This window comes from Chionomys nivalis, chromosome 2 (genome assembly GCF_950005125.1).
Source record: "Chionomys nivalis chromosome 2, mChiNiv1.1, whole genome shotgun sequence".
In the NCBI taxonomy this organism is placed as follows: domain Eukaryota; kingdom Metazoa; phylum Chordata; class Mammalia; order Rodentia; family Cricetidae; genus Chionomys; species Chionomys nivalis.
The window spans coordinates 54,026,517-54,051,501 of NC_080087.1; the positions used below are offsets into that span (position 1 = coordinate 54,026,517).

The 24,985-nt window shown below is 43.0% G+C and overlaps 1 protein-coding gene across 1 annotated transcript in view; it reads left to right on the forward strand.

The window, feature by feature from the left end:
• Positions 1-235: 235 nt before the first annotated feature.
• Lama4 (laminin subunit alpha 4) overlaps positions 236-24,985 on the forward strand; it is a 144,866-nt gene continuing 120,116 nt past the window's right edge. The window contains 1 exon segment of the mRNA XM_057762244.1: positions 236-615. Within this exon segment, the coding sequence (XP_057618227.1) occupies positions 421-615 (195 nt within the window). The 5' untranslated portion in view covers positions 236-420.

Sequence of the window (24,985 nt, forward strand, 5' to 3'; positions counted from 1 at the left end):
AAGGTGGAAAGGGAGTGGTGAGAATGAGTGTGGGAAGGAAGCCAGAGCTGCGCCGTCCTCGGTCCCAGCCGCCAGGGAGAGGAGGTGGCCAGGCGCGCTCCCCCGGCTCCTGCCAGTCCCGCTCTGCTGCCTTTTGATGCTCGCCGGGCGCCTATAGGTCCCAGAGCCCAACCCTTAGGAGCGCCGAGACGAGAGACAAAGTGAGAGGGTGGGTGGGAGGGAAAGGCGAGTAGCAGAGGGACCACGTTGACTCTCACTTTCTACTTCTAACAACAACAACAAAGTTGTAACTTGGGTTCCTGGATCTAAATACCGCCAAAGAAGATAAAACACCAGCCATCGGGCTGCACCTCTGGGGGTGCCCACCAAGAGCCCCAGATCCTTCGCTTTAGGAAGGGCTTGTTGAATACCAGCGGAGAGATGGCTTGGAGCACAGCCTGGTGCTCAGTCCTGCCCCTGTGGCTCCTCTGGGGTGCTGCCTGCTCCCGCGCGGCATCCGGGGACGGCAATGCTTTTCCTTTTGACATCGAGGGGAGCTCAGTGGTCGGTAGGCAAGACCCACCTGAGACCAGCGACCCCCGCGTGACTCTGGGACGCCTGCCGCCTGCTGCTGAGGTAAGGTGTCCCCTGCCACCCTGCTGCGCACCTGTGCTTACCGGCTGGACCACAATCCTCTTTCTCTCTGTGTCCCTTCTGACAGCCTAGAGTTTCACCTAGACTGCGTCCCCTCAGTTGAAATAAAGAGTTCTGTTTTGTAAATTGGATTTGGATGTGAGTTGAAAGGTGAGGCATTGCAACCTGTCTCTTCCAGCTGTACCCGTCATGTTCCCCATGGGTCTGTGAGACTCACAAAAGACCTCAGCAGTATGCAGGTGGTGGCCTTTTGGTGTGTCCAATAGTCGAGCCTTGTCGCTTAATGTGTGTGCCCCTCACTATCTCCCTGTTCCTCTCTGCTCTTTGAACAATGGGAACAATATTGCTAAAAGACCTAACCTTCTGTCTGGAACTAAACAAAAGGGTTTCTTCAAGGCTGGGGGTGGGGTGCCGCCGATGGGGTGCTGGGGGTGGGGTGCTGGGGGGGGGACGTTAATCTGCTATAAAGGAAACTGTTAGGAAATTTTAGGGCAGATGCCTTAAACAGAAATAAACCATTCTAAGCCAGAAGCAAGATTAAGTCAAGCTCCGTTCACAAAGAGAGATGATCACGATATACTATTGATCAAATGCTTATTCAAAGAGACACTGTTCTTTATATATTAAGAGACTTTTAAGTTGAAAAGTAGCTGAAGTGTAGACATTTGGAGAATAAGTGTGCAGTAAGTGATTTAAGAGCCCCTGAGCCTAGACAGATAATAGCATGTCCAGGCCGTGGGAGATGCTAAGGAGGAGAAAAATGAAGTCACCTAAGTTCATGGGAAAGGAAAGAGCAATTGACCTAACAGCACACACACACACACACACACACACACACACACCACTGTACCCATGGCTACAACAATCCTACAACTAAAGTAGTGATGCAGGTTGGTAAGTGTTACAATCGGTGAAGTCTCAACTGTTGCTCCTAATTCTACTCATTGGTAACATAATTAGAGTTACTAATTGTTGATTAGAAATAAAATGCAAGATGGCCCTTCTTAAGTGAAAGCTCTACTCATGCTTCTGCGGCAGGGGCCAGGTAAATAGAACCTGCGCGTTCGGGTTCAGAGTAAAAGCCCCATGAGCAGGAAGGGACCTGGCTTCTGATCGCACCCCGACACAGGGGGACAGGCCAGACTAGCCAAACTCCATCAATGGGAAGTAATGCACTGCTTCTCTGCACTCTTTGAACTAACCCCGGGCAACATTATCTCCACACGTGTTGCTTCCAGCAGGGAAAGCCCCTGAATGAAATGCTTGGCATAAGAGTAGAATTGATACAGAGTATAAGACACGCAATTAAACTTGGACTACAGGTAAACAGTAAATAAACCTTTATCATGTCCCAACTGTGGAAGATTCATTTTTGCTCGTGTTTTCATTAGTCATCTTAATTCAACTTGTCCGGGCTTTCTGTATGTGAATATGTTAAATCTAAAGATAGGATCATATCATACATAGCTATTTTTTGTATTTGTATCTCATAATAATTATTTGAATGTTAGGGTGCCTTAAAGGTAATGTTGGGGCTACCAGCAGTTTCTCATGCACACACATGTATAGCACAGTGGCAACAAAGCATTGAAGATGGCAGGTTTTCTGATCATGTTTAACTGCAAGCTTCCTCACTTTACCAAAGTAATAGCTTGCCCAAGCTGCACGTAGAGAAACTTGAGGCTTAGAGAAGTCATTGGTAACTATTTTTAATATGTTCTCTGGTTACCATGGTGACGGTAGTACAGTGTTTGACATAGGTATAAGTGATCACGCTGGATTAGTGTTGGGGTGTTTTTTTTTTTTTGATCCCTTATTTGGTGTTATTTCTCGGAGATTTTTAAGCTACTAACTTACCTAATGTTTGTTAATATTATATCTGTGTTTGTCTATATTGTTCCGATCAGAAAGAATGCCCCATAGGCAGCTAAATGCACAATATTGTCAGGGTCTACTAGGGTCAAAATACTAGTTGAGGGATTTAGGGGAGAGAAAGACGGTATTAGTCATCCCAGGGAAGATTACAGTAGACAGGGTAGGATGCCGCTAATTATATTTCCAAAGGATAGTTTCACAGAAAGCCTCCAGTTCGCCTGTGGTCTCCAGATGATCCCAGTGCCCTGGCAGCAGGTTTCCCATGCTCTTTATAGCCAGTGAGGCAGATCTTAAACCAAAAACACCCCAGAGATGTAATAACATGTAATGGCTGTTTTACTGGGTTGGGCCAGGAAACTGTATTTACATAAAACAGAATATGGTCACATTATTCATGGGAGGGGTTCAAATGCGGGTGGGAGGGTGCTCTAAAAATATGTCTACTTTATTTGAATTGGATTTATATGAATGGTTATTCTCCAACCAACTCTCCAAAAGCAGGAAGAAAAAAAAGTAAGGCAAGCGTGGGTCAGTGGGAGGAGCTTGGCAGAAGTCCCCTGATGCTCCCCCAAGTTCCATGCCTGGATGCTTGTCCTAGAGCGGTGGCTCCAACCCACAGTGGTACTCAGTGTGAGCTGGGAGCAAACAGGAATGAAAAGTAACATATTGAAAAGACAAGATGGGCTGGCAGGCCGACAAGGAAGAGCCAACCTTTCTTTGGGAAAAGCTTCCCCCGTAGGAGGGAAGGAATGTGAGAGAACTCTACACCCCACGTGAGGATTTTCCTGCGTCCTGCTCCTCGACAAACAATTTACTGAGTCCATTACCACTGAGTGTATGGCAGTGATGTTTTTTGTGGGTGAGTGTGGCCCAGAAGGAGACCAATATTTTCAAAAGCAGCATTCAGCATTCTGAGAACATTTTAAAAGGAGAACAGAACCCCTTCAGTTTGTCAAGTGCACTGTAGCAAGTAAAGAGCAAAATGAAAGTCTAAAAGTTGTGCGTGGGCGGGAGGGGGGATGTAGTTGGTTCTCACGGAGCTGGGGAGAGAACTGTTTCTACTCTCGCCTGGAGCGATTGATAGGAATGATGAAACAAAGTTGGGGACATCTATGTGTGTGGATTTTACTGCGAGGTAAGTGATCCGAATCTATCTGAAGTCTTCTTGACTAAATGACCCCAGAGAACCGGAGCAAATGTCCACAAGCAACCAGCATCAGAGTACCCCTGGGGAAAGCAAGATTCTCCTCTGTGGAGACACAGCCAAGAGTCAGCCAAGGTCAAGAACACTGGGCGAGAGGTAGAGGCTAGATGGACATGCAACATGCAGCACTGAGAAATGCAGGGCAAAGAAGGAACGCTGGGAGGGCCAAGAGGGAGTGAGTGGTGGCGAGTTTCATCGTTGTGACTGGTTTTGATACCTACATGAGAAAGAGAAATCACTGATAAAGGTGAAAATTCTCTGAGAGGAGAAAATAGGGCTTCAGGCCCTAACGCGAGTGCACCGTTATCATGCTAACTTCCTCCAGAAATACCACTGCTTCTTGGGCCCATGGACACTTCACTCTAAGTGAACTTACCTGCTTAAAGGAGCTCTAAGGAGATCATTCTGAGGGACTTTCCCTCCATTCATTTCTGTGTTGACATGTAGCCCCATGCCCTGACACACTATTAGGCTCCTTGCCACAGAAGGGAAGGGTTGTGGAATGTTTACAGAAAATCGTATCTCTTTCCCAATCTGTTTTCCTTTTCCTTATCTCAACCCCTTGCTTTGAAAAAGATTGTGTGGCCAATAAATTATCCAGCCACTAACCTAGGCAGCCACCCCGGGCGGCTGTTGCAGCAGCGCTAGATTAGGTCTTTGGAATCTCTGCTTCTTACATTCACACAATAGGCAGATTTACAGAGAAAAGCAAACAAACAAACAACAAACGGGTAGCAAGAGCAATTTTAAAAAACACTTTCACCATTCCCTTCAAGTGGTAAGCAATCTGAGAGAAAATAATGACATCCATCGGAATAGGCGAATGCTCTTACAGACTGATTACGAGTTAAGTACCGTGCCGAAAACGAAGCAGACCAGGACACCAGAGTCTACTTGCCAAACTGCAAAGAAGATTTCATACGCCTTACTTTAGAAAGACTGGGACATCGTTGCCATGGTATAGCTAACACTCCCTACAGCGTCTCCTGTCACCTCCATTAGTCGCTAGGCCTGTACATTGTCATCTCGTGTCACAGATGGGGAGACAGGTACAGAACCAGAGGCCCGAGCTCCTAGCCGCCAAGTGGCTCAGCCGGGATAGAGTTTATAAAATCCACTTGACTGTGCAGGAATATGGAGAAGAGTCTACAGAATCATGCATAAGGATCATTTTATTAAAATTGTGAGAGCGCTTTCTTTTTAATGAAGTATAAAATACACTATTCAATACCCTATTCGGTGCTACTGGAAGAGCCGTGTAAGCTGCATACACTGTTAGAATGAAGGAAGACTGGTAGCAGTCCTTGCCTGCCCTGCCTAGGAACTATTTTTTTTTTTTTACATTTTTATTTCTTTTTCTTTTATTGAGGGGACTGGGTGGCATCGTGTGCCTTAGTGCTTGTGTGGTGGTCGGCAGACAATTTGCAAGAGTCTTCAAAGTTCATCCACAGTGTAGGCACGTCAGGATCTCAGCTGCTAAGGCTTCCATTCACATCCATATATTTAATACTTATAATTGACATATATGGATGTATGTGTATTCAACAATTGTTGTTTGCTCATCCACTCACTGAAATAAGTGTGGTTTCTTCCTTTGGGAGATGGAAACAATACCACTACGAACAATGGTGTACAAGAATCTGGTTGAGTCCCTGTTTTCACTTCCGTCGGGTCCATAGCCAGGGAATTGCTGGATCCTATGGCTCAAAGGAATTTTTAAAATTCAGATTGTTACAGAAGCTTGGAGTGGAGCCAACTAAGGAAGAAGAGCAACCTATGGGCCCTGAGTCACGGGAGACAGTCATCCAGAGTGGAATACCCTCAGTACCCTCCACCCTCCAAACTCTTCTGGGAGCTTGTCTCCCTGTTTAGTTTGTTTGTTTTTGGTTTGTTTTTAAGAGAAGATGAAATCTGGACTCTTAGCTGAAACTGATGACTCAATTTAAAATTTGTTCTAGGCAAGTGTATGTGAAGGCCACGGGCAACTTGCTTTGCTGTCTCTACCATATTTGACATTCACCTTTCGTCAGAGGCCAAATGTGGGCCTGTGGCCAGACAGATGTGGGGATCGGGGCCCAGACTTCCAGCAGCATCTGTGGCCAGACAGATGTGAGAATCGGTGTCCAGACTTCCAGCAGCATGACTTTGAGCAAATTAGTTCATCTTATAAGGATTCTCTTTTTTACTATAAAATTGGTGGAAAGATTTTGCTGGCAAGATTGTTGTGAAATGACATGTGGATGTGATATCAGCAGGCCGCACGCGACCACCTCAGCCTCTCACTCTGCCCTCTTCCTGTCCCCCTCTTCCCCTGCAGTTTCATCAAGCACAGGAAAGGATGAGGTTAATGACTTGCTGAACAGATTCTGTCATCTGAATCTTTAATAATTTGTCTCGTCTGCAAATTTCCTAGCTATGCAACCCAAGAGTAGAGGAATTACAGAAAGTCTCTTCTAATCGTTCTCTTTAATAGTTTTTAAAGAGTTTTACACCGGCAATATGCTATCTGAATAGCTGAGGGAAATGATGGGTTTTTCTAAAGCTCTAGAGAAGCTAACTGACAGCAACAACAAAGCAAAGCAAAAAATGATGAAATTGAACAAAAAATTAAGTAGTGGGGAAAAAAAGCTCTGAAATGACAAATTCCCAAATGTTCAAATCTGGCTTGTAGTTTTGTGGAATATATAATGCCAGAGAGAGTCTTGAGGATATTTGCTTGCTTATAGCAATCATACAAATATGAGGATGGCCAGATACAATTTTGAGACTTTGAATTAGAAACCACTCAGATTTTTTGGCACTTGCTTCAACTCCCAAAATTAGTACTTCTAAATAATTATTAATTTTCTAAAATAAAGAGTCTGTGAGTCCATTAGGGATATAACAGCCACAGCCAGATATTTGACTACCCTCCCGGGCCCCACAATAGCAGCAGGCTCGCTCTTTCAACCGTTTTCCTCTTCTGCTCCTGGTGTGGTAAAGTTAAGTTCTGGGAAATGGCTTACTAAAGGGAAGTTTAACCACAGATGTTTATAATTCCAACTTAAGTTTCCCATCAAAGTCCTAATGAAATTCAGCTGCCAGCAGCCTGCCTCTGGGGCTCTGTCTTTTTGTCATGAGAAACTTGGGGGGAACAACATTCCGAGGCTGAATGCAGTGGGAAGCTTTCCATATTCAAACCCAAATACTCTGCATAAAGAAAAACACATACATTGCTCCTTTGAAAAATCAAGAGAAAAGGAAGTGATCTGCTTTAAAAATAATAACATGCAAAGCGACCCTCTTCTTAGTTCCAGGGCTGTCTTAAAGCATGTGAAAATTAGAGATCTTGTGTTTATGTAAATAGAGTGATGTGGCTACTCTAATGACTCCCTGAGAACTGCTAAGTGGGGTAACTCTAGAGCAGGCATTAGTAGGAATGTCATAAAAACAAAAACAACCCGATGGTAGTGGCGCACGCCTTTAATCCCAGCACTTGGGAGGCGGAGGCAGGCAGATCTCTGTGAGTTCGAGGCCAACCTGGTCTACCTACAGAGTGAGTTCCAGGACACCCAGGGCTACACAGAGAAACCCTGTCTCAAAAAACAAAAAAAAAAAGAAAAAAGAAAACAAGAACAGAAATCTGTGCTGTACTCTGTAACTAAAAGATGTCATGAGCATGGTGCAGACTTCGTGTGTTTAGATTTATTTTGAAATTATGGAGTAATTTTTCATTGCCTTAAAGAAAGTTGGAGACGCTGGGGATCTAAAATGCAGTCAAGAGAGCTTGTCTTGATGACTTAACAGCTACACAGAGTATTGTTGTCTGCACCAAGTACACAGCAACACAGAGAACAGAACTGAAAAGTTCTGCATGTCAGCCGAAAGGACTGCATAGCATAGTAGCCAGAAGCAAGAGAGAAGATGAGTGAGTCTTAGACCCCGACTTACCAGGATTGCAGACTGATTGTAAAAGCTGCAAATAACAAACATCAAATATCTTTTGGCTGCAGAATGGCCAAAAGAGAGAAATCCTTTTTTCCCCCTTAAAATGTGATACCATAGCACAAATCCCACATCTCAGTTTTTGTTTTGTTTTGTTTTAATGTGAATGTGTGTGAGAACTTGTACTCCACATTGCATGCAGGATCCTACTGAGCAGAAGAGGACACTGGATCCCCTGCAACTGGAATTACAGACAGTTGTAAGCTGCCATGTGGGTCCTGGGAATCGAACCTGGGTTCTCTGGTTCTCTTAACCCCTAAGTCATCTCTCCAGTCCCCTCCTCCAAATCTTAGTAAATGCGGCAAGCCTATTTTGTAGCTGGTTCCTCTACGATTCTTTTTAAGCGTGGTGATGTGTGTGCCGGCCCTTGAGAAGGGTGACATAGTCTAAGCAGCCAAGCACACCCCCGAGTGCTCCTCTCTTCCTACTGATCTGCCATAAATCTTAGTAGCAGCAGTCTGGTTCTGTCAGGCCCACAGGTGAGATGCTCAGTTCCTGATAGTTGAGAAGTGAGTGGAGTCTGAGGGCTTGGGCCTGAATGTTTCATCACAGTGCACAGATAATTGCTTTATTCTATTGTCTTCCGGGGATATTGTTGTCTGTTGTGATCAATGCTAACAGACACTCAAATTTTCACTCCTAAAGAGACAAACCCTGTCTAGCCTTTATTGGAGCACAGAAATCAGCATAAAAGAGACTTGTTTAAGGGTAAAACCTGTTTGATAGCCAGTGGGAGGTTATCCTTAGATACAAAACTCTAATGTGCCCTGAACCATAAAGTCTAAGAAATTATCAGATGTTCGATCTAGAAAGGAAGTCTGGAGGCCCAGTCCTCTCACTTTGTAGCTGAGGAATTTCGGGGCAGAGGGAAGCAGAGAAGCTCATTAGCGACACTTCAAGGAACTGTGTCCCCTGACTGCCTCAGATTCTTCCTGGTTGTTCCAGTGGACTGAGGCGCCTTAAGCATTGGATCACCTCACAGATGTACCTTGGCATCTTCGTGTAGAAAATCATTTATTTCACTATACTATTTTCCATTTTAGTCTTTATTGCTTCTCTTTATCCTTGACTTGAACTGCCAGCAGGAGGGAGAGTCCTGAGGCACCAAGTAAAGCTGAACTATAAACCTAGATTAACTTCGATGGTTCTTCACTTCATCGCTAATAAACAGATCTTTCTTGGTAGATTAAGGAATGTGGGCACCCCTCCCCTGAATCTCTTCATCCAAAAAATAAAGACAGAGAAGGAAGAAGATGAAATGAGTGTTGCTGATGATATGGCTTGTAACAGCAAGTCCTAACAGATTAAAATGTACCCAGCATAAGGAACATACCTGTAGCTGTCGTCCCTTAAAACCCCATATTCTTAAGTATCCAGAGAGTGCAGGAGACATAGGACTTTGACCCAAAAGAAGGAACGAGAAACACTTTAATGGAATACTTCTCCAGGCTTCCCATCACCTTCTGTTGGTAAAGCTGGGGGAGCAAGTCAGGGCACAGGCCAAGCACAGACATAAGCCTTCTATGATGACACATCAAGGAAGTGTCTCAGACGGTGTGAGCTGCAGACACCCCCATGCATATAAGGTATGCCCTTCTGTGCTCAAAAAATCTTGTGTCCGAGTTCTTAGATGCTCCCACCTCCCCTACTCAGACCCTAGTATGAAAATAAAGTATAATGAGGTCACCAAAGGAGAACACATATCCATACTTAAGTGCCAGTCAAGTACCAACTGGCAGAGGGTCCAGAGAGGAGAGTGTGTTTTCACTCGGTGGAAATCGTAGAGCAAACCAGCAAAGCATCAATGCATTATAAACATCAAACCAAATCACCATATGGAACTAGGCACTAAAGAGTTGTTCACTGGGTCCTAAAGCTACTGGAAAGAAAATATAAAGCTTGCTTTAGATTCAGTGGGACACATTTGGAAACAAATACGCACTAGGAACTTTCTGGAAGTCATAAGTAGGTGAAGAAAGTTGCCTTGATAAAAGACTGGTTATCGCTGGCTGTGAGGAAGCAGAGCCTAAAAGACTGACCTTTGAGTATGGTGCAAAGGGGCAGTATCTTTGTCACCTTAGCCAGGTTAGCGATGCAAAACCTCAGAACCAGAAACCTCCTTCCACCCACCCAACATCCTCCTTAGTACACTGAAATACAGGACACACCGAAGTCTAAATTTTCAGTGTTTCAGTGTTTAGTTCATTGGCTATACTTTGGATAGGCTGGGAGAGGGGAAGCCTATGAATCTAGAAAGGGGAAACTTTTTTATATAAAGAGGAAGAGACCAGAATATTAAATCAAATCATAGCTGAGTGAAGCTCACAGGTCAGGTACTAGAGCCTTGCTCCTAAAAAGTAACAATAAAATAGAAAAACAATGATAAATGCTGCTTTGGGGAAACCAGGGGACCGAGAGGGTGATGCCACCTCCTGGAAACATGGTCATGGGTATTCTCCTGCAAATGACTGTGGAAAGAGAAAGGCAGTTCACAGCAAAAGGATTCGACTCCTGAAGAGAAACAGCCTAGCTCCCTTCCTAGAAACCACCAAGTACTGGAGAAAAGAAAACAAGTTGTCTGAGAGAGGTGAGCAAGGAATGAGAGCTTAGTGTGGAAAGATGTCACCAGCAGTACTCATGGTTCAACCTGGTACAGACCCAGGCTGTTCCTCAGAGACTAGCACAGCAGCTGAGGAAGAAGTTATCAGTGACATCCATTGTAACCTGGAGGGGGACATCTTCGAACCTGATGAGCCTCAGACTTTTCATGCCCAGGGATCTCCTTGCCCCTCTCTTTCTCCTCTAACCTCGTGTCCTACATTATTTCACCTACTGTGTTCCTATGCTAAGATTGTCATAACAGGTTACTCCAGATGGAGTAACTTAACCAACAGAAGTAGACTTTTCCATGTTCTAGAGGCTGAAGTCCAAGATCAAATAGTCAGGGGTGTAGGATAAGAACTCTCTTTCTGGCTGGTGGAAAGCCATGTTCGTACATTTCCTGAAACCTTCCTTCTGTGTCTTTAGAGGAATACAACAGTCGTGTCACATGAAGGTCCTGCCCATGTGACCTCATTTAAGCTTTACCATCTCCCTATGGGCCCTGTCTCCTAATAGGGTCAGACTGAATGGGAGTGTCAACATATGAACTTTGAGGAGTATGAGTCAACCCACAGTATCTGCTGAGAAAAATATTAAACAATATTTAATGAGATAACTCGTAACTGTAAAAGAGAGTTGCTGATAAAATAGTGTCATTACTTTATTTGAACTTTAGCAAAAAAAATGAATGTAGTATTTCATATTGGTTGTACATTTTTATAGATAATGGCCCAATTAACTTTAATTCCATTTTTGAAATATAAGAAATAGTATTTAATCCCTGTGTTATCTTGTATTCTTTGGCACTTAGGGACACTTGTTTTTAATAGCTTTGGAAACTCCACTCTCATTCAACATAAAGTAACTTATGTAGGCCACAGCAAGAAATCTGACTACTTGCACTTAACCTTACTATAATGCCCACTAAATGTCATGTATCCTACAAATAAAACACAATCAGAGAGATAAGACAAGCACATTAATAATGTAAACAATGAAGTTATGTTACAATGTTGTATGGAGGCCGCTTGTTCTTCCCACATGCTCGGCTAGTTTAGACCTGAAATAATCACACAGAAACCATATTATTTAAATCACTGCTGGGCCCATTAGCTCTAGGTTCTTATTGACTAAGTCTTACAAAATAATTTAACTTATTTGTATTAATCTTTATATTGTCATGTGTCTGTGGCTTACCCGGTAAAAGTTCCCAGCATCTGTCTCAGGCAGTTCCATGGCTTCTCTCTGACTCCGCCCTTCTTTCTCCCAGCATTCAGCTTAGTTTTCCCTGCCTAGATAAGTTCTGTCCTGCTATAGGTCCAAAGCAGTTTCTTTATTCATTGATGGTAATCACAGCATACAGAGGGAAATCCCATATCATTATGAGAACTTGGAGAGTTTAGAAAGAATGTTTCTGCCGGGAAGTGACCAAGTCAATGCATGAGTCATGTGGACCTTTAAGGTTTGAGAAAGTACAGCTCACGATAAAACAAGAGGAGAAAAAGACTTAAGAAGACGAGTAATAGTCCCAGTTGGTTAGACCACAAAATAGAGAGTCATTGAAGGTAACAAAAGAAAGAGAAATACAGTGAAGATTGTGCTCTTTAAACCTTAGTCTGGAATAAAGATGGATTGGGTATTGAGTAACAGATAGCCCAGAACCTGGATGACGTGTGCTTTGCACTGATGACTGCACAGGAAAGAATAAAAGGTTCTATGTGGTTTGGTGGTCATTGTACAGAAAACAGAGATGGGGATCATCACCAAGATTTGATCAAGATGGCGTGTCCCATATCTGGAGAGCAGGGATAAGAGAGAAGGTTGATGTACTGCTGACATTTGTAGAGAAGTATTTAATCATGGGGTAAAGTGTATCCTGGGACCTTTTAACATTAGTCCCACTAAATCAATGGCTCTAAAGTTGAATCATGAGGGGAATACCTTTGGTTCTCTAAGGATGGACATGAGTTCCTCACAGAACTTCATTGTTTAATGGTTGCTGTTCTGATAGGGTTTCTCTGTTCTAGCATATTTGATAACTACTACACAGGGACCTTGGGAGTTGACATCGTAAATCATGACAGATCTCTAGAGTGTCATTGAAATCCATCTTCCTGGCAGATCCCAGCAGGACACACGCCTGTCTCCAGCCAACACTAGTGGCTGGCTATGCAGAATTTTGGATGTTCTGCACACCTCCACACATGAGCTAAAGTCTTTAACAATTGGTATCCTCCAGAGAGATATTTTTATGCTTCCTCTTCCTTGTCTGGTGATATTTTTGGCCCTTCCCTAGGAAATTCCACTTTTGTCTCAGTCATTACCTGGGAGTGTTGAGGAAAACAACAGAGGAATTTCAGAGAGAGTGGGGTGGTGATGGGCAAACAAGCTAGCCATTATCTTTTGGTCTTCCTAGCAACCCCCGGATTTCTGATAAGTTTTTCTCTCTTTAAACTATTATCCTTTCACAAGAGTCAGTATTTTAAGTTAAAATGTGAACCCCGTTTTAATATAAATCTGGTGATTTGTGGACTCCACAAAGAGCTAACAAGGTCTAGCCTTGCTGACTCTTTCCTCAAGAGTATTATATTACACTCTATGTGCTGTCAAAAGGCCAGTCTTTAAATGATTCCACTCCGAACAACAAAAATGAGGAAAATAAATATCCAACATTTTGTCTTTAGTTTATTACTCATTTAAAAAACTGCTTCCTACGTGTCTCAGCGTCAACAAGGTTCATTTCAGTCCTTAGAAATTTTGCTTAATGACATATATTCAGAATACCTAGAGAATACTAATCATCTAATGAATTGAGGAAGCTTCTTTTATCTCATGCAGAGTTCAGCTTTTTAAAAGTTATTCGCATTGGTTTGTGGGACTCCTAACAGTGGGAGTTGGGGGGGGGGTGTCTCTGACTCTTTCACCTTCCCATGGGACCCTTTTTTTCCTACTGGGTTGCCTTTTCTAGCCTTGATATGTGGGTTTGTGCCTAGTCTTATTTTAACTTCTTATGCTGTGCTCAGTTGATATCCCTGGGAGGCCTGCTCTTTTCTGAAGGGAAATAGAGGAGGAGTGGATCTGGAGAAGAGGGGAGGTGGGAAGGTGGGAATTGGGTGGAGTGGAGGGAGGGAAAACTGTAGTCGGGATGTACTGTATAAGAGATATTTTTTTAAAAAAAGTTATTGACATTGAAAAATGTTATTCACAAACTTCCAAGTAAAACAGTTTCTAATGACAACTAACTCTGTTGAACAGTGTCAATATTGACAAAGCTTCCTTGTTTATGATGTGTTTTCCTGTGTTATTTCGAGCTTTGATCTTAACAACCATCTTACATGCCAGGCCATTTGTTGCTAATCTATTCATGAGACATGGTGATATCTACCAGGTAACCCTACTGAAGCAGCAGGAAGTTTCACAAAAGTCCAGACAGCGAGGAACCATTGTTCTGCTAATATCGTTGAAGAGGAAGAAATTAGTGCCAGAATTTGAGTCACTTCCAAGGTCCCCCAGACACTTTTTGGAACTGGATCCTCAGCCAAGTTTCTTTCATTAGAGGCAGCCTTCTCCCCTTCTACATCATGGGCTTGATGTAGCTTTAGATGTTTAGAGATGCCAGGCAGGTGCTCTACTACTGAGCTCTCCCTTCAGCCTTCTGCTGTATACCACAGACCAAGGACGAGGAGTACCTGGAGATGACTATGTTGGGTCATCAAATGAGCTGCCTCATATCAAAGTAAATCCATGGCTGCCTTCTTGATGGGTCTGCTGTAGCTATTCAGGGCTCAGATCTAATTTAATTACTAAGACGTTAGTAGTTAGGAGTGCCTGAGAGATGCCTCCAGGGGTAAGAGCACTTGCTACACAAGGGGAGAGGAGAGGGGCCTGAGAATGAATCTCTAGAACTCCCTTCAAAGGCCACGCGTTGCTACAGGTGTCACAGTTGCAATCCTAGCACTGTGGGGTCTGAGACCGGAGGATCACTGGGGCTTTCTGGCTGACAATTCGTTCCAGGTCCCGTGAGCGACTCATAGGATAGAGTGATGGAGTAAGACAGCTGATGTCCGCTTCTCACCCATACACACACATGCACAGGTGCATACATGTGTACACACCACACGTGCATAGATCACACTCATACACACTATGAGTCATTATATTTATCTTAACTTTGAATTTAATTTATAATAACATCATTCATCCCCTTTGTTTCATTTTAGGCATTTCAGTCATGGCTTCCCACAGCTGTCAACCCTCTAAACTTTACTCTCCATGGCTAAAACTTTCTGATGGTCACATAAAAATAAAAAACAAATCCGTCATCTTAAAAAGAAGCAAGACAGATGTCTTTCAAAGGTGAACAATAACTCTTTCGTTGCAAAGCAACCGAAGAAAGAGGTTTTCACATGCCCAGAGCACATCAGGTCTGGGATTCCCCTTCCACAGCCTGCAGTCAGGTTTCTACGTGATTTTAGGAACTCCCCTACTATGTTGCAAAATAATGGAAAGATAAGAAATTAATGAAGAAAATCAGTGCATGATAGCTCCAAAGCGATCTGCTCATGTGTATACCCCACTGTGACCCTCCCAGCCTGTTCCACAGCAATTCCACCACGCCCTCTCTTATTTGTAGAACTTCTGCACCGTTGGTTTTGAAGCTATGTCTTATCACACCCCAACGGCTCGGACACTAAACATCCATTTCTCCAAAGGGAATCTGACAGTTCAAGGCAGAGTTGTTGGGCCTTATGGTATGATCCAGATTTGACTTATAAACATATGCTCAGAGGGGTCTCGAAGATAATAGAAGACAGAAAAAAGGGAGATTACAGAAAGTTAAGGCAGCCTCCGTGTGCTCAGCAAAATAAGAAGACTTTAGAGGGGCAGGATAGCTCCAGTCTAGTGCCCGTTGCCTGGTTCGTTTTCAGCATGGCAGGCGCTGCCATGCCTAGTTCATCACATCTGTGATGCGAGGATGTGCCTCAGTACAGCAGGTATCACAGCGATGGAAATGTGAAAAGGAAGGAGAAATGGTCTCTATGGAGGAAGGTCAAGGCTCTCTCTAAGGTGTTTTAAACCTCCAGTTTCTAACTACAAGGCTGAGCCTTTTTCTAATCCCCACCCCCCAAATTCATTGTTTTTTCAGCAGAGAGAACACATTTTGTTTTCTGTGCCTGTTTTCTTAGACATATGGAATACCAAATTTTCATGGGAAATGACGTTTTCTGCTCTTTTTGTCTGAACTTCTACTCACTTATTTAGGAACATTAAACATTAGATTATGTTTTTAACTGTGAGGCATTATATCCTCAAATTTATTTAAAGTAGTTGAGCTTTTGTTGTATTACAATCTTTTCTATTTTAATCTTCCAGCATAAGATCATATTCATAGAGAAAAAAATGTGGTTTTCCCTCAAAGTAAAAAATAAGCAGAGCTTGGTTAAACAATCAAAGAAATTTAAAAATCTCAAGAAGGGAAGAAAAAAATTAAAATTCTGTAGTCCAAACTTTTGAAACAATTAACCCGCTCTGTGTGCCCCTTGGAGGTCAGATTAGGATGGCAGAGGACTGAGAAGTAAGGACATCAGGTTCTTCATTTCTTCACCCGCTCTCAGTGAGTTAACTCAGAGTTGTAAGTGCTCAGTCACAAAACCAAATATCTTCTCCATTTATTCCTCAACATGGTGTGGGTAGAATGGAAGAGCACAGAAATAAAAAAAATAGTCTCTTTTCATAGTGAAGTGACATTGTCCCTATTTATAAAGTTATAACTTGAAATTAATCGTCACTCCAGAATTCCTCTCAGGCCACATAAAAGTGATGTGTGGGATCCTAGTGGCCACAAAGAATTAACAAAGCTTCCAGATCGTCCTGACACTTATTCTAGGGATTAGAGGGAATCTTCAGTATTGTGGACAACGTATGAAGAAAGCCGTGTGAGCATATTGTAAGCAGAAAATTGCTGAGGAGTTCACACGAGTTTAATCCTTGGCATCCACTAATCTTTCCAGAAAATTCCAGCAAGTGAAAGGAGCAAATCCAAGTGGTATCTCTACTGGGATGGAGTACCGGAAGTGCGAGACGGGGTCCTGCGCAGTGGACAACAGCCAAAAATTTAACCTTAAGCCTGTCTCCCTTACAGGGACGAAAAACAACAATATCTTGTTATTTCCAGCCCTCTGACTTCTGTTCTCTCCTTCCAGATAAGCCGGTACACATACTATCCCCTAGGGTTATTCTGGTTCCCTCACTTCCCTGATAAAATTAATCCCCTCCTCTTCCCTGTGGCAGGATTTCTCGGTACCTCTCAATGATAAGAATCTTACGGCTCTCAGCACACTCCTGTTTTGTAGTGAAGGGGACGCCTTAGCCATCCCTAGTGAACGTGTACAGGGTGGGACAGTTCACAAGTCATTGTCTGACACGCCAAGGGGCCTGTGTGAGTGCCTTCAGTGTAGCTGATGGTCAACTCCCTTGTGTATGCATTCCTCGATTATTTGTTGAATGTCTGCTTGGTGCCAAGCCCCAAGCCAAGCCTTAAGTAAACAGTGGCACGTGAAACAGAAACACCAAGTATATAAATGACCATATCAAACACCAGAAGCCTAAACAGAACTGCCTTTTCAGTTCAGGGAGCATGCATGCTCCTATCTAATTCTCACGGAGACATTAACAATCAACTCAACACCAATCGTGAAGCCATGAAGTGGGTTCTCTGAACTGCCCATCCCAGGAGCCCCATACTGCAGAGGAGAGAGAATGCCTTTTAAGCTAAAAGCTTTGTCTTTCCCACTGTATATGGAAAAATTGACTATGCACTTTCACGGAGAAGGTCCAACCAAGAAATGTTTATATTGGAACAAGCCCCATCTCTAAATCTGGGCTTGTTACTCAACGGTATTTTGTTTCCTTGGATCAGGGAAGGGGTCTGGAAACATCTGTAACTAAAGTATTGTTTTAAAATCAGCATGATTTTCCCCTCAGAGAACAGATAATAGAATTGCTTTAAAGCACACACTCAGCCATCACCATTCACTTCCCCTCTGGACTGCGCGTTATTTTCTTGTCATTGAAATGGCGGTACAAGGGCAAGATTGGCAGCACCTTGGGCATTGCCGTCCCCGCCACAGTTTCTCTTTACTTCACTTTGTCAACTTGGCCTTTATAAACATCCTACCAAAAAACAACTGTCCGATCACAACAGTTACCTGGGGGCAAAATTTCAAAGCTACAGTTGACAGTTTATAAAATGGTTCTGAGACTAGCCCCACAGCTGTTTCTAGACAACATGACAGACTGTGCCTCTTACACCTGCGGGCTTGAAAGAAAAGTTTTCACTAAACGTCATCCTACAAAAATCTCAAAATGAAATCTTCAGAGAAAGCAGAAAGAAAAAAAAAGCACAGAAAATATGAAAAGATGGAAGCACTCTACTAATTGGTTTTATTTGTTTCTTATTTTTGTGGTGTTTGTTTCTTTGTTTGTTTGAGACAGGGTTTCTCTGTGTAGCCCTGGCTATCCTTGAACTCAGCCTGTAGATCAGCTTGGCCTGAAGCTCACAGAGATTCTGCTGTCTCTGCTTCCCAAGGGCTGCGATAAAATGTGTGCACCACCACCACCCAGCTTGTTCTACTTTTTAATACTATTCATATCCCAAAAATAATAGAAATGGTTTGTGAACTGTTCAGAGTGTAGTTAAAGTTTAATGAGTAAATATTTAGCATATGTTCAGAGCGTTCTTGTTTTGCTTTTCATTAGCACCCCCAAATTAAAGAGGTAATGTTTGGCTTGGGGTGGAAATGCCCTTCTCTCCCTTTCTTGGAGCGGCTAGTGCTTGGTATGTTTGTTTCCTTAAGAACTGTTTGAAAATGGTCTGTCACCACTCTGCAGTCATTGGATCCTGATCTGAAAACCCATTCCAACCTTCTGAGACATCGGTGGTGTCTGACGCACAGCAGACCCGTAAAATAGTCATTAAACAAATCTACCGCTAACATTTTACAAACGAGAAAGTGAGATAGAATCTCATGGTTACGTGTGTTATATGGTTACATGTCTCATAAAAATACACCAAAGGCAGAATAGGCATTCAGCTTGCAATCTTCCATTTAAAACCCATCACAAGCTTTCTGTGAGGTGGACTCTTTCTTGGTGCTGAAGGACAAAGGCACCCATTTCATGGCTCACTCAAATTTTCAAATGGCATATTTTATTAGTATAATTTATGGACCATATTTTTCCTGTGGAAGCATCCAGATATATGTCAAGCTGCTATATATTCTGCCAGAGCAGACATCTGCTTCTGGTGCATGAGAGGAAACACCTGCACACACTCCGGTGTCTATTACACAAAGGGCATCCTTTCCCAGGGTCGATTGTCAGATCTCTCAGATGGAACAAGGAGGTGTCGGATACACAGCTGGGTGCCATGCAATCAGCTTCCCACGATAGACGTGCTCTCTGATGAGGAATCAGCATTATTTACTGAACAATCACTCTCTAGCTGCACATACAAAAACAGTTTACAACTAAAACATCAGCTATAAATAATTATATTTAAGTTAAGGATAGTTGCTTAAGCTACACCAAATAAGTACAGAGTGCTGACGGGCAGTGTTTCCTATCTGGAGTCAGAATGTGAATCTGTTAATAGTGTTTGCTCTACCCACCACTCTTATCCCCCTCAAAGATGCCTAGAGAGTGGTATACAGATGTATGGTTTAAGAGGCAGAGACGGGAAGATATCTACAGGTTCAAGGACAGCCAGGTCTACATAGTGAGTTTCAAACCATCAAGGACTACAGAGTGGGACCCCGTCTCAATTGTGTGTGTGTGTGTGTGTGTGTGTGTGTGTGATGATGATGATGATGATGACCCTCTACTATAAAATAAGGAATTCATGCTACTGACATTTCTTCAGTGGGATTCTGTGTAAGTCTGATAGACATGAGTAAAGCTAACTTTCCTCCCGGGTATTTCCTGAAGAGTGAGAGATGTACATCATGGGATGGTTCACTGTCCGGAAAAGGACCAAGCTTCAGATGAACCTTCAGTTTTAACCATCATTCATTCCTCCCTCTTCTCTCTCTCTCTCTCTCTCTCTCTCTCTCTCTCTCTCTCAAGGGTTTCACTACACACACACACACACACACACACACATCCCTGGCTGTCCTGGAACTCTCTAACATAGACCAGGCTAACCACAAACCTATAGAGATCTGTCTGCCTCTATCTCCCAAGCTCAGGTATTAAAGGTGTGCCACCACTCCTGGCATCATAATTTTCTTTTTCTTCATCATCATCTGGTAGTATAGCCTAGTGCAACAGGCATTAAAGATGATCTTGCCTGGCTCTATGCAAATAGCCTTTTGGTAAGGGCCTTATTTCCCTGTGGTTCTTGCTAACTCTGACATTCAGTGATTCTGCAATGACAGACATAGTCAAGACAGCCACACTCATTTAAGCACCTTCAGTGACAAATCAACTCCTGCTTCTGCTCTAGAGGAAGTGTGTGCTCTGAGGAGGAGAGCGGTGAACTGTACCTCCAAATGCCACAGCTGAGCCATGTAGCTATAGACAAGGAGAGCTGTAACTCACTGAGAAGCCGCAGTCACAACAGAAGGCCCGTCCAAACAGAGAGCAAGCACAAAAGGAAGAGAGGGCACTCCGTAGCTATGGACCCGCTGCCCTTATATTGCACTTAACTACACAAAGTTAGTTGATCCTCACAACCACTCTAGAAGAAAACATGGCAATCCCACCTGTTCTTCAGAAAGGGAGCAGGAGCTGAAAATGAAAGTATCTGGGCAGTTTTCCCAGAGCTGAAACTCTGAAGTCCAGGTTATCTAGAGTATTCCACTGTTCCAGGCTGTCTTACGAAGCACGTAACTGCAGAGAAAGTGTGCTCACTATAGGAAATAGTTCACAGGACAGTACATCAGTTTCCCTGAGGTCTAAAAGTCAGTGGTATCCTGAATGCAAGCGTGTTTATGGGAGAAATTCATGTCTCCATTAAGTGGGGATGTACTAAGTGCCTGCTCGAGAAATGGTAGACACAGGGGAACTTGAGATTGCAGTGCAAGTGGACATTTGTTAAGCTATCAAGGGAAGGTTTCTCATCATGTCCTGCCATTCTGAAGAGGTAGCATCTAAACATGCGTATTCCTGAGGGGGCAGAGGACCTGTAGAGATGCCAGGAAAACAAAACAAAATAAAGGACAAAGTATTTGGGAAAAAAAATCATCATCTATGACATTTCCTCAATTTATTCCCTTTAATATCTAGTTCAGAGTGGTTATATCAAAATCTATCAAAACCAATTAGTTGAAACAGGTTCTTGTTTTAAACACAAATGCTTATCCATTTTGATTCTACCAACTACACGGGGAAGTGCTGCTTTTCTCAGGTTTCTGTAAGCTATGAAAAAGATTACATAAAGTGTAAGTCATCTGCTAGGGCAATTCCAACACTTACGTGGACAAAATTAAATTTTTAAAACTATTTTCAGTCCTTTATTAGTTATCCCAGAAATACATCTTGGAGGAAACCTTTTTATCCACACTGTTTCCTACCAATGACCCCCAATGAAATCACTAAAACTTCTGTTGTCAGTAAGTTGATGTTTCTAATGCTTACTCTTAAAAAGAACTTTCTACTCTGACAAAGAACAATAATCACCCAGGAGATAATTTAATTCTTATTAAATGTAGAGCTGAATTCAAGATATTGGAGAAGATAATAGGTGTGCTAGGTTTGCGTGTTTGGAGTAACTTATACCCAAGAAAGGCTGAGGAGCAAGGAAGGCTAAGTAAGAAGACAACAGAAAGGAGAAGTGTGGGAAGTTAGGGGGCAAGAGGAGGAAGGACAACAGAAAGGTTGGAACCACTGGAATCTGCTGAGATCTCCCGCCCTTAGCGCCAAGAGCTAAACACGCACTGTGAAAGAAAGCTGCTTTGGAAGCTACAGCTTTTGCCCATGAAACAGCGTTCCCCCAGTGAAGAAAGGGACATTGGGTCAACTGAAAAGACAATCTTTTCTCCTCCATCACCAACTGGTGGGGAGACCCCACCCATGACACCGCTCTGCTCAACTGCTTTGTTCATTTCTTCTCCTTTAGAGAAGCCGTATCTACATTCCCCTGCTTTAGTCAGATAATTATTTTATTATTTTGCGAAAAGATTTCATGTGTCCCACACTGGCTTTGAACTCCCTATATGGCCCAGGATGACCTTTACCTGTTTTTCTAGCTTCTACTTCCTCCAAAACGTGCTGGACTTGCAGGCGTGCATCCTAACAGCTATGGAGATTGAACCTGAAGTTGTGTTTCTGCAGGGCAAGCATTTTACCAGCTGAACTACATACGCAACCCCAACTGTTTAAATTCTCTTTTCCTGCACATAATGGGAATAATGTAAAAAATAGGATAAATCAGTTTCAATTCAGAAGACTAAAAGGACTTTATCTCAAATTCTACAACCCAGCTTTGTTTATCTTAAATTATTACAATCTTTTTCAGATTTTCCTCTAGCTCCCAGCCAGTTAGGGAGAGCTTGTGAATCTAGCCTGTGGGTCATTTTTTGTACATTCTGTTCATCACAGGGCAAAGCTGGCTGGAGTTCCATTGCTGGCTCTCTTGGACTGTGAGATTGTGATGGAGGAGTTACTTTCATTTAATAAAGAAACTGCCTTGGCCCATTTATAGGCCAGCCCTTAGGTGGGTGGAGTAAACAGACAGAATGCTGGGAGAAAGAAGCCGAGTAAGGGAGTCACCATGATTCTCCCACTCCAGACAGATGCAGGTTAAGATCTTTCCTGGTAAGCCAGATCATGGTGCTACACAAAATATTAAAAATAGGTTAGATCGATATGTAAGAGCTAGCCAATAAGAGGCTAAAACTAATGGGCTAGACAATGTTCAAAAGAATACAGTTTCCGTATAATTATTTCGGCACATAAGCTAGCCATGCGGGCGGCTGGGTGCCGGGGACGCAGCCCCGCCGCTTATATTACAACAGAGTTACTTTCATTTAATAAAGAAACTGCCTTGGCCCATTTATAGGCCAGCCCTTAGGTGGGTGGAGTAAACAGAACAAAATGCTGGGAGAAAGAAGCCGAGTCAGTGAGTCGCCATGATTCTCCCACTCCAGACAGACGCAGGTTAAGATCTTTCCTGGTAAGCCAGCTCGTGGTGCTACACAGAATATTAGAAATGGGTTAGATCAATATGTAAGAGCTAGCCAATAAGAGGCTGGAACTAATGGGCCAAGCAGTGTTTAAAAGAATACAGTTTCCGTGTAATTATTTTGGGGCATAAGCCATGCGGGCTGTCGGGTGCCGGGGACGCAGCCCCGCAGCTCTTATTACAAGATTGGGCTCCAATATTCTCCTTAGGGAAGAAAACTGGCGAATGAACCTTTATTACTTGAGGGTTGGCAGAACTTGAGTTATCAACTAATTGGAAAATGAGGATATTGTGCATGATTCTGGGAATTTAACTTTGTATTAAATTAAGAAAAGTCCAACCAGGAGTTGGAGAGATGTCTCAGTGGTTAAGAGCTGCTCTTGCAGAGAACCCATGCTCAGTTCCCAGCACCTTCATGGTGGCTCACAGTCATCTGTAACTCCAGTCCCAAATGATACAATACTATCTTCTGACCTTTGTGGGTACTGGGCATACATGGAGCACATACATACAAGCAGGCATACACATAAAACAAAAATAAATATTTAAAAAGAAAATAAAAGTTCCGTCAAAATAAGTAGGTGCTGCAAGTCCCCTAAGTTTCACTGGTAACCTCAGGCAAATAAGTTTATCACTAAACTGAAAAACTAGTAAAATTAAATTAAATATGCAACCAGAAGAACTTAGATGTTGATGAGTGCTTTCCCTGTGAAAGGATGTCTGGGGGTGGGGGACAGGAGTGAGGACATCACTGCTGTGAAGTGAAAATCAAAGGAAGAGCTAATTAAGTAAGGAATTCTTAAGCTCATTTTGTAAAGCATGTGTAATGATAAGGTCATACAAAGAGAGTAGCCGGGAAGCAAGGGAAATTACACACGTTCATCTGAATCACTGTCGGGACCACATCAGTGACTTCCTAGGAATGATGCTGGAGGAGCCTCACCAGGTCTGGACATAGAAATCCAGGGCACAACCCGAGGGATGTCTTGCGTTTTCCTTTCTTTTCTTATTTCTTTCAGACTTTCATGGCAATTTATACATTCTTTTTATAGCTTAGTAAATAAAATATTGCCAGTACAGAGGCCAATATTCATCCTGCCCTACTCTCACTCCCATTCTTAACCCTTAAGAAGCCTGATTTCTTTACTTCCCTTTCATGCTTCCTTACTTTCCCTTGTATGTGTACACACCGACACAAGGTACTGAATATTTTACATGTAATAAATGTAACATAAAGATAATACTGTGTTTCTTTCCCTTGTAGTATAAGATGCATTCATAACTAGGAATATCTTTGCTTTGATATCTGCTAGATCACTCTCTAAAGTGTTGACACGTTTGCTCTCAAAAGGCTCATTCTTGACTAGTTCAGATAGATTGTCTTTTCCAACTGGAATCTCCAGAATCCTTTGGTCATCTCTCAGTCACTGAGATAGGTAAGGAGAGTGTAAAGATGAATAAGACATGATTCCTGTCTTCACAGTCCAACCAGAGATCTCAGGGTGTCAGGGGTGTAATTTTAAAAATTGTAATATCGTGTTCCACATGCTCTAACGAGGTATCTGTAACGTGTCCTGTGCGTGACAAGTCTGAGAGACTGGGAAAAGTGTTCCCAAGGGAAGGAGGGGAAAAGAGACACTCTTGACTACTGTAATATGTCACATATGGGAAGTTATGGGAAGAGATTTTTATTAGAGCAGAGAGAGCTATAGTTTATCCTGAAGAAACGTTGGGTTTCTATAACATAGCCTTGGATGTTCAGCTCAGGAATTTTATTTGTTCATGTAGTCATTAAGAGGCAGAGAGGTAGTGTGATAAGATCTTTTAAAAGTTAATTCTGATATAAAGAGTAAACTAGAAGGAAGTGTGTGTGCATACGTGTGTGTGTGTGTGTGTGTGTGTGTGTGTGTGTGTGTGTGTGTGTTGAAGGAGCTGCGGGCTGCGTTCCTGCAGCACCCACCTCCCAGCCGCCTGGCTAGCTTAAACCCCAAAATAACAACACACAAACTGTATTCATATAAACACTGCTTGGCCCATTTCTATTAATGTGTGTAGCCCTGGGAAATGCCAATGAAGTAAGGACAGCAGAGAGTGAGACTCACTCACTCTGGTGTCCCCAAAACTAAAATGGAGAAAAAGATAGAAGAAAAACAAGCCTAGAGAGTTTCTCCAAGAGCAGACAGATCCTCAAGGAGACAGTTAAACAACATTAAGCTTGTAAATGAGAACGAGACTTGGGGAAGGCAAACCTGGGACATCCCTGGACTTCACTGTTAGCCTCTCGTTGGCAGTGGAAGCCATATGTCAGGTAGAAGCGCGAATTGTGATGGAAGCCAAGCCAGTGTGAGCAAATGAGGTGAGAAGACTGTTTGGGCAAGAACGGAGGGAATGAAGGAGAAGCAAAGCTGAGGGAAGGTGTGTTTGCAAGCTTAGCCTAGAGAGGCGGTTGAGGCTTCCCTACCTAACTTGGTTTCCTCTTAGGACAAGGATTGTGCAGAGATGGGTGG